Below are 17,248 nucleotides of genomic sequence, written 5' to 3'. Positions count from 1 at the left end.
CTGCTGACGGCAATCCACCTCATAATGGCCGTAACATTGTGGAAGCCTTTAATGACAGTGAAACAGTGAAAGCTGTTGTTGTCCTCTGACCATCATCATGGTAATTGTAGTGTGATAATTACAGAGCTTCTTACATGGATACCTAATACCTAATAATTGCTAACAAATTCTCATGAAATACCTTCAATCACCTCAACTTTAAACCTCGTACAGCTTCTCTGTAATGTATCTTGTGGCCCCATGTTTCCCCTCTCTAAAGGTTCAACTCAGCCCTCATTGGAAAGTCAGAAATCAGTTTATTTTGGATCCACCAGATAGCACCACATACATATGACATACTGCATATGAAGATATATTAGTTGTAGACATTAATCTCAGGCCCTCACTTAATCTCAGGCACCTTGAGTAAAAAACTGGCTCAACTGACCCCGCTCTCCCCTATTTCAATTAACATCAGAAACCTTGTGTTCCACTGGAAAAGAAGAGCAACAGCTAACTAAAAAAGAACCACACACACGAAACACAGTTTTTAATATAAATCTGTAAAAATGAGAAGTTTAATGTGAAACATGAAAATGACAGTGATTGTATCATTTAGAAAAGCAACAACACAAAAATACATGTATCTGTTTATGAAAAAAACTGTACCGTAGCTACCATGTACGTGAAACAGGTTTCCTCTGAATATCAAATGATTTTGTCAGTGCACTCCGAATGTCTTGATCTGAAACTTCTCTTCCTGAAGACATTGGAAAAGGAGACGATCGTAAACCCTGCTTCTTTGAACACAAACGAGACGACGACAACAAAAAAAACAACAAAAAACTGACAAATAATAAAAATCACAGCCTTTAAGAATGACATTTCAAACCACAATCTTGACATAAAATTGCACTTCAAAATACTGGTCAGGGTGAATAAATATTTGTAGTACCTTTCTATATCCATTTTGGTAATACAGTACATTAACACAGCAATAGTATATTAGAGCTGTAAAGGGGTTAAGAGGGAAACTGATTAAAACTTTGTCTATTTTCATTCCAGCTGCTTTTGCATATAGTACAGAATTTGCATAAGAGCACGTAAATAAATTAACACCGATGACATCGAACGAGAGGGTAAAAAAAGATTTACAAAACGTACTGCATATCTAACATAGTGTCTATATATATTATTCATATAATTACATAATAGCGTCATTCAGAAGCGGTGCTGAAGTGCTCTTGCCTTTTGTCCTCGGCCTCCAAACTCGAGCTGTGTTTTACATCAGACTCTGGTTTTCAGTCTTTTGCACTGTCCCTTCAGACTCTTCCTCCTACCACAGTTGTGTCTGGGAGGGTGGAGCCTTTTTTTGGCCTTGGGTGGTCTCGGGGTAAAGACACCTCTCTGTAACATGTGCGTCTGCGTCGGCCTCCGGGTGCCTCGTCTCTCTCCCGGGACTCTGCGGTTGCTGGACGTTGAGGCATCCTTGAGTGTTTCTGTGTAATAAGGTGTCCGATCGGCTGCTCCTAGACATTCCCCCTATTGCCTTGGGGTGATGCGGGCTGGCTGGGCTGGCTGGGCTGCTGGGCTACGTCTCTTTGAGAGTATCCTGGCGCTGCAGCAGAGGAAACTTCCCCTTTGGCGCGTGACTTAGTCTCCAGGATGTCCCTGCGGGGCTAGCTGTGGCTGCTATGGGGCTGCTCACCAGGCTGTACACGGGGAGGGTGGACCTGGGCTGAATCATGTGAATCCCCCCTATGGGAATCAGGAGGTTCAGAGCCCGGCCCGGGTGCTGGGAGTGCAGAGGGAGGTGACTCAGGAGGTTGTGGGATCCCCGAGGTCGCGTGGGATGTGGGCTGAAGTGGGTCAGACCAACCTCGTCCGCAGGCTACAACAGAAACAAGGTCAAAGGAGCGTTCAAGGGTTGTGCTGGGGAAAGTCGGTCACTACACCAGCAACACACAGGTAAGAAAAGACAGAATGGGAATGATGCGGATTTAAAAAGGGCAATGAGAAGAATTTTTAAAGTGCTGTAGCAAACAATGACCATAACAGTTTATGATTACTTGGCCCAGATGCTGACAACTTCTAAAAACTGAGTTCTGCAAACAGTGTCCCGGATCATGGGCGGTGAAGTCTTTCTTGCCAATGAAAATGAATGAGTTAATGTTTTTAAGTTCTATTCATGTTATGTAACGTTTCGTAAAGTTGATTCCCTTTATGTCATTTCGTTCTAATGAAGTAGCCGCAGTGTTTTCTCTTTGTGGTGCTAACCAGTGAAGTAAGCATGGGGGAATTAGCAAGACAGCTAACATTAGTTAAACTTAAAACTTCATCCACACAGAAGAGCCAACTTTGTTCCGCTCATTTAAGTCACTTCACCCAGACATAAACCAACGATTAATTCGGCGATATTATATTTTAGCATAAATTCATGACATTTTTACTAGAAATAACATTCGGTTATTAAAGGGATGTGATGAAGATATGCTGTGGGCAGGACATTTTCCAGTTGAAGTCAATTAGTCAGTGCTCTCTGGAGGAGAAACTATCCAATACTGCCACTGTCTTAATGACCTCAAGTGTTTCTTTGGCCTTTTTGTTCTGCAATACCTTGTTAGTAACTGGAGTACATATACGATGATAAGCTGATGTCAAAAAATAACATTTGTTTCATTGTTTTGTTCAGTAAATCTATATGAATACGATTATAAAGGAGGGTTTTCCAGACTTATATGCAACCATGAAATATTTAAGTGTATGTAAAAATGACCCCTTACCAAATACACCCGGCAGGTGCAGAAATGTGTGCGTGCAGATCTGAAAAACAACCCTGCAGAGAATGTGAATTAGTATCTACTCCTATGAGACCTATATTAGTGTGAGGAGGAAGTGGTGAGGTTACACCATAACATAACCACAAGTTTGGAGTAGATGTGTTTTTTTTATTTTATTTCTGAGCTATTCACCCGTGTTGTTTTCGCCGTTGACATGTGGTTCAGATCTTTGGTGTTTAACGATTGGCCTGCTTCTCATTTTATCAGCGGCTGCCCAGGGAAAACATATTGCGTCTATTTGGGAGCTCTCCCGCATTATTTTAAGGGCTCAAAGCTGCAGGCTTGGTTTGAGAGTGATATAAAACAAGAGAGATGCCTTTCCTTCCTTTTTCAATAAATGTGCCACTTTAAAATAACCCCATATGTACCAGCCTATCTATATTTGTTCAAGATGTTGACTTACTGGGATTTAACTGAGCCACACAAGATTAGCTTTGTGAGCCGAAAGCTGATTTATTTAAAACTGTCGGCTAAACTTACAGAGATGGAATCAAGTCACAGGTGAGAAGACTGCGGTTTGGACGAAAGCCACGGTTTGACCGGCGTTAATTATACACACGACAAAAACAGAGCATCGTGGCAGATTCAGATTGAGAACAAAACAATGGCCGAGTTAGGTTACATGTAGAAAAAACGATTGGAAACGCTCACCAGTCTCGCTGCACATGGCCGCTCTCTTGGGTGAAGACCGGCTTGACACTGAGCAGAGATGTCTGCCAGGGAGCATGGAGGCCCAGAGGACTCCGATCCATGGGGCTGAACTATTATAGGAGAAAGACCTCTAACAGGGGAGGCTGGTCTCAGGGTAGAGGTGGAGACATGACAACTGGACGGGGAGGGGGAGGAAGGGGGAGCAGGGGACTGTTGAGGCCTGGGTGACGGGCTACGAGGTGGAGACGGCTCCCTCTGTGGTACTGGGGGTTGAGTGCCTGGAGAATGGGAGCCTCCGAAGGACACCGATGCTGAAGTGTCAAAGCGCCTGCGGGCGAACAGGGCTCTCCTGGCGCTGGCTGAGCTCTTCTGAGTAGAATGTTTGGGGGAAAGCGGGACGGACTGACTGGGTTCAGGCTCCATCCGCTGACTTCCTGGATGAGGTTCCCCGCTGTCAGAAGATGCAGTGTGAGGGCTTTCAATCCCTTTGCACCTGGTGTCTTCATCATGTCCGCCATCTTTGTCCTTTAAACTGTCATCCATATCAAGTCGACTTTTCTCTTGATCAGAGTACTGAGGATTTTTTTGTTTATCTGAGGGAAGGGAACAGTCTTCGCAGACTCCTAGAACAGAAGAAAAGTCTCTTATCAACACAGTTTTTGTTTAACTTTCTCTCCATTTTCTTACGCTAACAACCAACTCTACTCTTTAGTGCTGATATTGGCCAGTCATCTACTGTAGCTACACATATGATATCTGAATTAAAATGAGTTCTATGTGTACCCATCAAACCCCCACCACAGCGACTTCCTGGTTAATCAAATACAGTCAGTGTCCACTAGGAGCAGTTTGCACAATAGAGCAGTTTCTCATTGACCCCCATGTTAAACAGGCTGTTTTCAAAGCATAATTAAGCCCGTTAAAGAGCCGGGACAAAAAAACATTATAGTCTGAATGTTTAGGTCATATCTCCATGAGAACACTGAGGGGGGTGAATTTGTTTGTAGCAGGCTAGTTTTTTTTTATTGGAGGTTAAAGTTTATGAATAACTAGGGGCGTGGTCTCTTGAGTGACAGCTAGCCTCTGGCCCTTACTTCTCCTCGAAGCTAGTTGTCCGGATTAGCACGCTAACTATTCATGTGGGGGTGTTTCCATAAGTTACGGGTGTAACAAGATGGTTTTCTCTTCGGTCAACTGTACAAACAGATGGTTTAGGAACACACCGTGTTAACGTTACCTCTGTTATGCTAATTAAATAGCCGCACTTGCACCATGACTTGCAGTACAGCCTGCTATCTATGACACATGCACTAGATGCTAATCTGGAGCAGCGGGAGGATTCGGGCTGGTGTTTTACAGTCTATGGGCGTGGGACTGTGTTGAATATCAGTTTAATTCATAGATCATAAATGCTGGAGACCGACACAGGAGTGCCTTCACTTAACTATGCTAGAGACTGACTTTCTGTGTCATTTAACTAGTAACGTGTTGTGTTAGCCTAGCTCCCGGGCGGTGGTGCTAATGTGACTAATTCAATATATGGCAACCAGGTGGACATATCTCCCTCCCCCCAACGTCATATCAATGCCCTTTTTTTGGTAAGAGGAAATGAGGCGGAGTCAAAGTCTGACAAAATGGCAACTCACATAGGCGAGTACGATTGAGAGAAGGGGCCTCAACGGAGACGCTACATCAATTCCGTCAATTTTTTATACAGTCTATGGTACCTATGAGTCTTTCTCATGCAGTAGAAATGTATTTTTTTTTATTAGTATTTTTCAAAAATGGAGTATTTGAATAATTCTGCATACTGGGCTCCATAAACAGTCTTGAATGTCACAAACTGGATCTACCTGTAAAGACTCTTGTGGATTCAATGAGCTCAGCTGTATTCATGTGTGATGATGCTTGATCCCAAATAAGCCATTTGCAGTGAGAGCATATTTTTTTTAACTTGAGCTCACTGTATAAAATGAGCTGCTGTGACCTCTAGGATAATCACAGCCTTGTGAAACTTTACAACCACAAACTACAGACCTCGAGCATTCAGAGGGTGGATGGCTTAGCTAGCTGGATTAACAATAAGAGGGTTTGTGAGCAGTTTACGCAACACAAGTGCTGAATTAATAAATCTCAAAAGTGTTTGACCCCAAATCCCAGCATTGACTTTTCTGTGGTGTTCCTCAAGGTCCGGGTGTCTTATTGTGGTATTTTGGACCATTTTTATGAATTCTCAGGTGGTAAAAAAAAATTGTCAATTGTCAAATCAATTGTGCACAACCCAAAAATTGCTGCAGTAACTTATGGGTGCATCATACAGTTTTTAGCTCTTATACACTCCTAAACAAATCACAATATTTATAACAGATTTATGGATAGAAAATCTTGTCACAGTGCTGAATCAATCTTCAGGTTCTTAGCTTTCAGATGATGTATACCACTTTTATGTGGCATATTTTGTTGACCTGCTATCTCTCCCTAAAGATCCCCCGTCCCCTCCTCCCAAAAAACATAAAGTCAGTTAAAGTTAAAGTCGTTTCTTACTGCACCATGTGTACAGATGTCCATGAAACGATATGGAAGTGTACAGGTGAAAGTGTGCTGTGTGGTTACATTCTTTCCCTGGGTGTAACGTATAAGAGCCTCTCCCATGTTTCTCGTGACAAGCCGTCTCCCACATATCTCCATCTTGTACGCCCACGATCTTGATATGCTGACCAATGTTTACATTTCTCTTTAAACAAATGTGAAACGTTGAAGCAGAATCAAATGGAATCAGTGCACTTTTTGAGGCTATTAATCCCAGCAGCGGGTCACAGCAATGGACAGAATTGTGGGTAGTCACCAATAAAAGGAGTGCTTGGGATCTTCTAACCAGTGCATTAAATAAAGCCAATAACTTCATGTTTTATATCTTCTCTGTAGAGGGCTTTAAGAGTCAAACTTATATGTGCACACTTTTTAAAACTGCCACACTCAGACGGTCTCTGTTATGATATCAAATTGTTATAAACACAATAAATCAACACTGTCACTGGGAACATAACAGTAACATGACTGATCTATGTAAATAGTGGTCTATGTTCTTCATGCTGTTTGTTGTATTATAAAACTGCTCTGATACTTGATCAAATGCAGGTGCAAGGTGATGACAATGTGACACATTTCCATTTGCAATGTAGACTGAAAGTTAAAGATATGATCTAGGATATGGATGTCAATTTATATAGTATATAGGTTTATACCTTCAACCCATCAGTTTGAATGTCCCATATTATGCTCATTTTCAGATAATATCTGTATTATATTGTGTATTTTGGGTTTCTACTACATGTTTACATGCTTTAATGTTCAAAAAACACATTCTTTTGTCTGTCTGTTGGAAAATTTCTGTATTCTCTTTGAGCGCCTGTCTCTGTCTGCCCTGGCTGGTCAGTGTTTCCGGGTCTTTAACATCTGCGCTCTCTGTGTGAAATGATTGTAACAGCACTGTAGCAGCACATTCAGGCACATTTCAGGCTCATTTAAAGTCACAGTTCCTGAATATGGGCTGTGGGCATTTCTCTGTGGAATGAGTGTATTGATACTTTCATAGTATTTTTATGGCACCTTCACTTGCTTTATAATAAAAAAAGACATGGAAACCTCACTTTTTTCAACATGAGGCCTTTAACTATCCAGTGACTATGTTTTGATAAAGTTGTAAGTATTAAAGGAGCAGTCACAGAGAAGGTATATCAGTTACCTTCATCTGTGCCAACTGGGTGAGAACAGGTTTCTTTTCCAAGTTCCTCAGATCTCAGGTGTTCGAAGAGGCTTCCTGTAAAATACAGAAGACAGGCTGAGCTTGTAAAGGATGCACAGTGAACACAGACATAGCAAATGTACAAAAAAAACAAAGAAATAATTTCCTCACCTCTGGCTTTGAGAGTAATGTTACAGTGTTTGCAGCTATATGATGGGGATTTTGTGATGCAGTGGCTGCACTTTTGCAGCACACTCTTAAGGTGGAAGCCACAGTCCTCACTCTGGCACTTTCCCCCACCTCCACCATGCATGGTAGCATACTTCTCATTTAATCTGTGGGTGTAAAGAGAGCAAAAGGGTTCAGTTTCGTCCTCAGAGCTTTTCCCTGTCAGTTGTCCATTGACGCTGCTCCACTCAGGATGATAGTCCCAATCAATATGAGTGTAACTGGAGCTGACAGACAGGCTGCAGGCCCTTTAGCACCTGTAAGTAGCTTCTTAGTGCCTGTATTTATCCAGCGTGAGTATGCTATCTGTTTGGCCTTTACTACACAGTGAGCTCACACTGTGGCAGCTGGGCCAAGGGTCCACCCTTCCATATGCACCAAGGGTCCCTCAGCGAGGCACCCACTTCAGCTTCAACAGAGAAGCTCTCATAAGCCAAAACCAGATCCCCGGCCCCCCCTTCCCTCAGACTGCCTTATAACCCCATCACAGCTCACACCACCACTGAGTCCAAACAAGGGGGAGTCTACGATGTAGCCCAAAGTCCGGGGTTTGCTGCAGCCAGCCAATAAAAACAGGCCGGAGAGGGAGGGAAACCCTGGCCCAGACCAGCTGCTGCTCCAAATAAGCATGAAAAAATACAGAAAATGAAAACACATTCATACGACAAACAATCATTCTGATTATAATCGGCTGGGTTTTGATTCTATCTTTACTTCAGGCTCTGCGTCTGGATAAACTCGGCAGGTATCATAAACTGTGGCTTTTGGAGTCTTGAAGAACATTTAAGTTCATGAAAGAGAAACACCTTGCTGTGTACTGTACCCCCACACTATAAAGCAGCTATATTTGTCGGCTTTTCATGCAACACATATTCACACCCAAGATTTAGGTCTAGGTTCTAGGTGCCCCTGCCTTCCCACTTTCCTTCAGCCAACAGAAAATGGCAATGTTGGACTACCTTGCTGCCTCAGTTTGGTCTTTATGTCCCTCAGACAGTCTGAACAGACAGAGAAGGGGAAAGCGAGCAGGCGTGAGGATGACTCACTCTTTTAGGGAGGCTGTGAGGAGCGTCAACATGAATCACAACAGGGATTTGTTCACAGACACACTTCCAAACCAAAAAGAGAGACGCAGATGGCACCTCCCTCTACTCCCCTGCATCACAGAAGTGTTTATTTCTGATGGCTATCAGAGGTACTGAGTGTGTCTGGTTTAACCTCCCTGCAAATTTAATTTAAGAGGTGTGTGTGCGTCAGGCAAATAAATAACAGAACTGTGTCCAAATAAATTCACACCTTACGTGTTTGCATTTGCATTTTACTTTATTTTAGAGTAAGTCATTGCTGTTGATGTTATCTCTTTAACATGGATTCAATTACTCCTTTCTGATCTATGACTATTGTTTTATCTTTAACAATTTACTAAGATAAAATAACAGACAGGCCGGGGACAGTATACACCAAGGTGTCCTGAACTATGAGCCTGGGATAAAAACACAAAGATTACATTAGTTTCTGAGTCAGGACACCTCAGGCTGTTTTGTTCATAGGTAGTTTTAACACATCTTTGGTCCATTTCAGTGAGTTATTATCTGGCAATACAGCATTGAGCAGAAAAATGGTTGCTATGGTTACTCACATTTTAAGATACCATTTAACATGCAAACAGATTTAGAACAGAACAGTTTGTTCGCATGTGTCCTATTATACATTTTTAATAAACACCTGACAGCCAATCAGAAACAAGAAGTTGACGAGAAAAAATGCTTTCTGCCCTTTTACGGTAAGATACATTTCTGCCAGACTGCTAATAAACCTCTGTGACACCTTACAGGACGAAGTCAGGGCCACAAAATCCCAAAATCAAATCAAATCTTCATCAACTTTGACCACTGCAATGCTGTCAGGTTGCATTCCTTCCAGCCCACTTAGCCTTTAATAATTAAAAAAAAGAAAAGAAATGGCATTGTGCAAACTGTATTAAATGATATGTTGAGAATTTTTCAAGACTGTCTTAAAGGTGTCATATTGAGAAAAGCGAGATTTCCATGTCTTTTTTTTATGACAAAGCAGCTCGATGTGCTATATAAATACTGAGAAAGTATTAAAATGCTCAATCCACAGAAAAATGCTACATGAGAAATGACTTACCACTTTGGTAACATTGTCTTCCTTACACTCATGCCAATAAAGCATACTGAATTGGAAAATCGGAATGCTCACAGCCCGTACTCAGAAACGAGCCGCGTGCACGTCTGCACCTTGTGATGTCGCGTTATTGATTTTTCCTGACCGAACAAATTAGTGAAGCCTTTCAAATCACTGTGGTAGTCTTCATACTTGAAATCTCAGATGTTATAAAATAGTACCTGAATAAACATTTCAAATGGATTTATTCATGTAGTAGTGTTTTCTGAATAGCATATATAGTAATGGTAGTTGATAGAGCGAGTCGGCCAATATCCAAAGGGTCGGCGGTTTGATCCCCGCTCTGCTACTTGTGACATGGTCGCTGTGTCCTTGGGCAAGACACTTCACCCACTTTTCCTCGTGTGAATGTGTATGACTGCTGTATGTTTGAGGAGGTGGTCGGAGGGGCCGTAGGTGCTGATTAGCAGCCACGCTTCCGTCAGTCTGCACCAGGGCAGCTGTGACTACTATGGTAGTTTACCACCACCATGTATGTCCGTGTGAATGAATGGAACCTGGACTCTGTAAAGCACCTTGAGTACTGAGAAAGGCGCTATATAAATCCAATCCATTATTTTTATATAGTCTAAATGTCGAAGAGGGACCGAGCGCGAACGGGCAGGAGCATTTGGGATGATTTGAAAACCCCAAATAAAAGTATGAACCTAAAAAAATGAGCGTTATACATGTCATTTAAAACATATCTAATTAATTTGACCTAGTCAGACTGGATCCTCAGTGTGAACAGGAGGAATGACTGTAACGGGCAAAACTTGTTTCAATGTTCATATGGGCAAATACTGATGGAAAGAGGATTTGTACTGTCCTTTATTTTCAATGTATTCATATCATATCAACATCATTTTGTTTGTCTGTTTTTCTGCCCGGTCCCATTCAGTATAGCAGGCTCCCTTTAATGACTAATGCTAATACACAGCTGCCGCCCCATGTGAATGGCTGTGATGTTTGGTGTAAATTAATCTATGCAGGCGCAAAGGAAGCTAAGTAGTTTCCTGGCTTCGGACCCTCAACAGACGGGCTCTGTTGGTGCAGACAGCCAACACTTGGCCTCTCCAACATGGTGGACAGACAACGGTTTCCACAACATACCCCAATATGTGACGCAAGCCTTCAATACTGTTAATAATGAGGGATTTAATGCTGTAAATACAGACAGTATGTCACCAGTAAACCTGATATTATTAGCTAATGTTTTTTATGCATTTACACAGTGCCCACTGTCACTCAAGTTCATACTCACACTCTCTCAGAGGTCCAAACTTCAGGAGGTTGTTTATTTCTGGAGTGTGGCTGCACTTCCTCCTCCTCATTCTTCTTCTCTTCCTCCTTCTCCTCTTTTCTGTGTGACCTGCTGTCATCTGCTGACTGCTGTCCCTCCCTCGCTCCCCCATGGTCTCTGCAGGACGACTGGCTGCTGTTGACCTACACCCGAAAGAGACATGGGCAAATTCACCAACTCTGCTCCAGCATGCCCAGGGAGACAGAAATTGGGAAGTCTCATTGAACATTATGGTTAATAGCATTTGTTAAAGCATATATTTTTGTCCTTTGGGTGTATTCATTGTAAAGGTTTTATAGTCATGTCAACGACGTAAATTTAGTGCTTGCATAGTTGGCACAGACTTAGCAACGTGTATTTCCTGCCTTTTTGGTGATTGAGGCTCCCATAAGAAATTGCAAGGATACAATCTTGAAATGCTAACCCACACTTTGCTGAACCTTCTATACACCAAATGAAAAAGCAAAGAGGCTTGCTATGCTAACCTAACAAGTATATATAACATGCCGGGGAGATGCCTGGATCAATTTAACCTGAATTTTGGGTCAATGGGATTCCTTAACTTTTTGGCACCAACCATTTAAATGTTTGTATCTTGGTTTCAAATGTGACTCACACCTTTTATTGCATGTCATTTTAAGTTGTCAAAAGTACTGATACTTCAATACTTTCTTAATACTGCAATCTCTGTTAATAATGTATAACTATATGTATAATTTTGATAGTATCAAAACACAGAAGCTATAAAAAAAAGGCTGCACAGATGAAACAACAGAGAACTGTGAAAAACTACCCTATTTTATGTGCCTATGGTTTGTTTTGTATTTTTTTGCTGAGGTTTTAAAAGAAGTATGGGGTGTCATCATCTAATATTATAGTATAGTATAGCATAGTATCAAAGTTTGAAATTCCGGTATCATGACATCCATAAAATGTAATTTATGCGCAGAATCAGCACATCACATCAGCAAATATATACATCAAATAAGCCATCAAGACAGTTTAAAAAAAAAAACTATTAACGGAGAAATCCCAGAGTGTCGCTAACAGCCGGACGTAGCTAGAACTGATGAGCTTGGGGCAGTACAGTGAAGGCATTCAAACGTCTTTTTAAACCACTAATACTGCTCAAAATAACACCAAACCTCTGCAGTAGCATGAGAAGAGTCCCTACACAGAAAAAAACCAACGTAGTTAGTGAACCCAGAGTTTATTAAAAGAGTGTTTTGAAAGACTTACCAAGTGGCCCCTGTACCAGCTCCTCTCATAGTAAAGTCCATTACCAAATGCAATCCAAAAGGAAGGAGCCCGTTGGTGCTTTGTTTTATGTGTAGGGACTCTTGTCATGCTACTGCAGAGGTTTGGTGTTATTTTGAGCAGCATTAGTGGTTTTAATGCCATCAACATACTTCCCCCGAGCTAATCAGTGTTAGCCATGTCCAGCTGTTAATGACGCTCACAGATTTCTCCGTTAATAGTTGTTACATGAAAAAAAACTGTCTCGATGGCTTATTTGATTTAAGTGTCCAAAAAGACCATGGGATGACTTTGTGCCGGAATTACGATTTAATGTCATCTACTTCTTCAGTGTCCTACATTCTGATCAGTCTGATGAATGGGAAATTTCTGAAAATTCTCTTGTGGTGATAATTTTTTACACACAATACTATACACATTAACAGACAATTGTAATCAGTTATTGGGGCTGTACTTACCTCAGTGGAGCATGGTCTTTTGTTGTCCTCTTGCTCCATTGACTCAGTTAACCCGATTGACATGGGGGACATAGTGTAGATTGAAGGACTGAGCCTTTGTTTGCAGTGCAGCAGAGAGAGAGCTGTCTTGCTAGAGAGGCCCGGTGGGTTGGGGTCATAGCCACTAGTGGACCACGATGAATACACTGAGGGCTTCTGTTCATCCAGAGGAGAAGGGTTTGGTTTAATGTAGTTCAAATAGCACCAGCTATTACAGGTGCTGGACAGCAGACTGGGGTATGATGGTCCAACTTGTGTGATGGGAGAACAAACACCGGGTAGACAAGTCTGATTATCCCTTTTGAGTTCTTGATTGCATGTGTCCACTGATGCCTTGTCGACACATCCCACCACCCCCTCCTCTTCTTCTTTTACTCGTTTCTGCTGCTGCTGTGACTCAGGAGGGAGCTCTATACTGTTTGAAGGGGAAAGCATGCGCTTGTTGCCCCCTGAGCCTGATATCCTTGGGCTATCACCGGACAACAATTGAACGTCTGGACTTTTGTTCCTATGGTTTCTGTATTCAGCTGTTGGGATGCCTATATTGTGTGAAAGAGAATCAACCGCCTCCTGAGGCGTAGGGGAGGTGGACTGAGAAAATGTGGTGTATATGGCACATGCTAGGGTGAGGGTGTCTGTTTGGAGACGCACTGCTACTGCTGGAGATGTGACCGGCCTCAGTAATTCCAGACTGGAAATTATGTGAGGCACAGAGTGCTGGATGTGGGGGGGACTTATTCGAACCTCTGAATAATCATCATGCAGTAAGGGAATCTCTAGCTTCAGCCCTGTAGACATGGGGAGATAGTGAGCTCTGGCTGCCCCTGATGGTCCATGTGTAGGATAGGGCTGTGGCACTTGAGTAGGGGGCTGCTCAGTATGGATATGTGAGGTCTCATCTTTTACAGGTTCTCCAGATGTGAGTTCTGTGCTGCCTGTTAACTGAATATTCTGACTGAGTTTCCACTGAGAGAAGATCTCTTTGCTTTGTAATTTTACTGGATTACGTAAGCTTGTGTCACCCGATGAAGGAGAAGTAGGGGACTTGCTGCAGTACACAGCAGCTAGGCTTTCTTGAGAAGATGTGATGGAGCTGACATGCTCGGGACTATGTCTCTGTATGATACACTGCTCCTCCTCCTCATCTCGATCTCTGATAGCAGTGTGTCTCATAAGGAGACATTTTCTTCTTTCCCTCCAGCCAACTGCAGAGCGTTCCGGGGACAGACAACTGTAGTCAAAAGACTTACTGCGGGTCTCAGCCATTAGGACACTTGGTTGTGGGTCATGAGGCGCCTGCTCAGATGCTGAGCGCCTCATCTCTCTGTGCTGATGCACCCCAGGCACAGTCAGCATATGCGGAGCTCTAGATCTCCTCAGTGGTGTCGATCCTGCCATCTCCATGTCTGGTCTATTTGACTCTTCAAAGGATGTGGAACGACTGGATGCAAAAGATGCACTACTGTCCTGACTAGGGCTGCGGGGCAGGGATATGGATTCAAAACTGGATTCCCCGGAGGATTGGGCAGCCTCAGCTAGACGTAAGCGCTTCTTCTTTGGAGGAAGCTTTTCGATGGGGACCTGAGCCAGAGAGGTGCTTCTCTGTGGCCACTGAAATTCATCAGGTTTCTCTGAATGTTTTGCCGTGGAGGTTAGCTCTATTGAGGCTGCTGTGTTCATGTTGGAATCCTCTGTGACCAGTATTTCTGGAACCTGCACATTTTGTTGGCGGACCAGCTTTCGAGTATTTAGTTTTGTTGACTGTTGGGATCGTTTCTGAGGCACCCGTTGATATTCTTCATGAGATGGTGAGTTTTCTGTTGCCTCAGTGCCTTGATTCTCATTCAAAGATTCTTGTTTTTCAAATGAACTAGTATGTTGAATTACTGAACAGGTTTGTAGTGTAGGTCTTCTGGGGCCTTCAAAAGCTGCATTGCTTTCATCTTTACAATGTTCTGACAAGAGGGCAGAAGAGGGTAATGAAGAAGAAGCGGGATCATCAAGTTCAAAACTCTCTTCTTTCCTTCTCTTGCGCATTGCTGAAGCTCCTGCTCTGGCTGCATGGCTAATTAGCTGTGAGCACCCCATTTGACTAATTACCACCTCATTTCTGGGATGATGTCCTAAGCATAGGCTTTGCTTGTGTTTCTTATAGCCTTCCCAATCTTTGCACCCAGTGCCACAGCGCTCACACTCATATGGCTGCGGTTGGCTTTGCATGTGGTCAGGCACATTGGCAACGCTGTCAGGGCAAAGTGTATGAGAACTGTCATGTTCCTCTTTTGTAAATTCGGCACCAAGTGGGATTTCAATAGCTGGCTGCCGTCTTAGCATCCCATAACGACGGGGCGCATGCGTTTCTGAAGGCTGTCGTTCATCAAAGGATTGACTTAGGCGGAACTTCCTGAGGCCACCACTGGAGGCGTCAAAGGAACTAGCTGCAGATGGCATTGAGTGACTTCTCACCAAAGGGGCGGTGGATGTTTGGCCGGCTGGCTGCTCCACATTTAGGGCTGGATGATGAAATTTTTCACATGGAACTCCCATGGTGATGGAGCCACTGTTTTTATATCCCATATCTCCAGCTTTAGGGCTGTGAATTGATGTTTCTTTCACACATGAACTCTTTTGAGACTCTGAACTATTCTTTCTGGAGAGCGAGAATCTCCTTGGTTTTACACTGTCAATTTTACTGGTGTCAACCACTGCCTCATTGATAGTGATCAGTTTTGTTATATGGTCAATGACCTGCTTCTTGGGGACTGTAAATGGGATGCTTTTGTCCTCCTGACCAGAGGGCTGCTGGTTATGATGTCGAGACATCCTCTCTAAGTGTCCAAGACGTCCATATTTGCCGAGGATGATCTCTGCATAGCTTTTGGCACTTGTGTTCGGGGGGCTATCCTGTGACTGCTCAGTACTTTCAGAGCGAGAAAAGTAGCCTGATTCTGTACTGCCTTTACTCCCTAAAATTAGAGATGAGGTTTTTTCATCCGATGAGTCTCTGGGACCACATTTTCCTCTACTTAGACGCAGGGCCAGTCTCTTTTTCACTGCGTAGGAGTCCTCATTTCCTACAGTGCAATCTTTGGCCCTGTCTGTTTCATGACTCTTGATTGAGGCTACACTGCCTCGTCTTTCTGTAAGGGAAGCTGCTGATGATAGTTGTCTGGTTTCATCCTCTGACTCAGTGACTTGCTCTTCTAAAGATCTTGGCTCCCCAAGTGCCAGACCTGCCTTCACCCTGTGGGTGTGTGATTTCCGATGTTTGTACAAGTTACTCTTGGTCTTAAAAGAGAAGCCGCATGGGGCACAAGGATAGGGTCTTTCACCTGTGTGGGAGCGAATATGTTTTTGAAGGACACTAGGCTTTGCACATGCACGTCCGCAGTAAGTGCAGACATATTTGCCTGGTCTCTGAGGCTTCCGCTCACGTTTCTGTTTTGGGGTGCCCTCCTGGGTTTCTGTTTTAGGCTGGGAGGGTGCACCTGCTGAGGAAGGTTGGACTCCTGATGACAAAGTAGAAACTGTGGTTGCTGTTGTTTCCTCATGTTTGTGTTCAAGTGCTGTATCTGACTCGATGCTCTGCCGCTGGTGCCTGAGACGTTTACGTTCAGGGTGCTGTCTTCTGGACTGTTTGGGTTGCTGTATTGGTTCCTGGGGCTTCAGGGAGCCAGTTTGCTGTTGTCGACGGGGCTGGGAGGGAGCCTTAGGCAGTGGTCCTAAGGAGACTTTAGGAGACTCTGGTTGACAATGTTCTTGGCCTCCAGGCTGCTCCCCAGTTGTCAGGCGACTATGCAAGGCCTCCATAAAATGAAAGGACAGCCTCAGGTAGACACGTCAGAGGCGTCTGCCTGTGCTGGGCTACCAAGTTCAAGCCAAATCATTTACTGGATAATGGGTTGGATTTGAGTGAATGCTCAAATTATATTGACTTTGGTTTTCTTCACAATTATCAGTTTTAAACTTTATTGCTTGACAGCAGAATGATGACATCAGATGCAGAACGGAGGCATTAAAGAATGCAGCCCTGATATGTGATGTGCTGTGGAGGAAGTCCTCTGTCGCGCTGACCTAAAGTATCTCATCATGAAGCACTCAGCCAGCCTTGCTTCCATACAGTCTGATGCTCAGTTGACTCAGCTGAATTGTGGCTTTGTGATTCTTCTGCCTTCTCAACATGAAATTCTGTGAAGACAGACAACCCATTATATAAAATAGTGCATACAATTCAACTCTGAGACAGAGATAACCCTCTCGCCCTCCACTTGATAAATATAGATATTTATGTTTCATATGTTACATAATCACTGTATGTGTCGGAACATTCAGCTTTCGCTTTCCTGCGGCTGCTGAATACTTTTAAATTAGAATGGTTTATGTAATATTTTTGTATAAAAATATATATCAGCATGCAGTAAATAAAAACGATGATTCTGCTAACATACCTGGAGAAAGGCACTATGTCCAATCCGTGTGACAGGAACATTTCAATAACTGCGTAATCTAAAATTGTCAGGGTCTTCAATGATTTTTAATCAACCATGCATAACTTATTTCA

At 43.1% G+C, this 17,248-nt stretch overlaps 1 protein-coding gene across 1 annotated transcript; it reads right to left on the bottom strand.

The window, feature by feature from the left end:
- Positions 1 to 1,570: 1,570 nt before the first annotated feature.
- Positions 1,571 to 16,497, bottom strand: hivep3a (HIVEP zinc finger 3a; the record flags this gene model as incomplete). The annotated part of the gene is made up of 6 exons (XM_083925998.1): positions 1,571 to 1,870; positions 3,471 to 4,093; positions 7,216 to 7,290; positions 7,387 to 7,550; positions 10,895 to 11,076; positions 12,649 to 16,497. 6 exons carry the CDS (start codon positions 16,495 to 16,497, stop codon positions 1,571 to 1,573), a joined length of 5,193 nt encoding a protein of 1,730 aa, XP_083782124.1.
- Between the last annotated feature and the right edge of the window lie 751 nt (positions 16,498 to 17,248).

This window comes from Echiichthys vipera (assembly GCF_963691815.1).
Source record: "Echiichthys vipera genome assembly, chromosome: 13".
Lineage (NCBI taxonomy): Eukaryota > Metazoa > Chordata > Actinopteri > Perciformes > Trachinidae > Echiichthys > Echiichthys vipera.
Note: the sequence above shows the minus strand (reverse complement) of the source record. Positions and strands in the feature narration are given on the sequence as shown.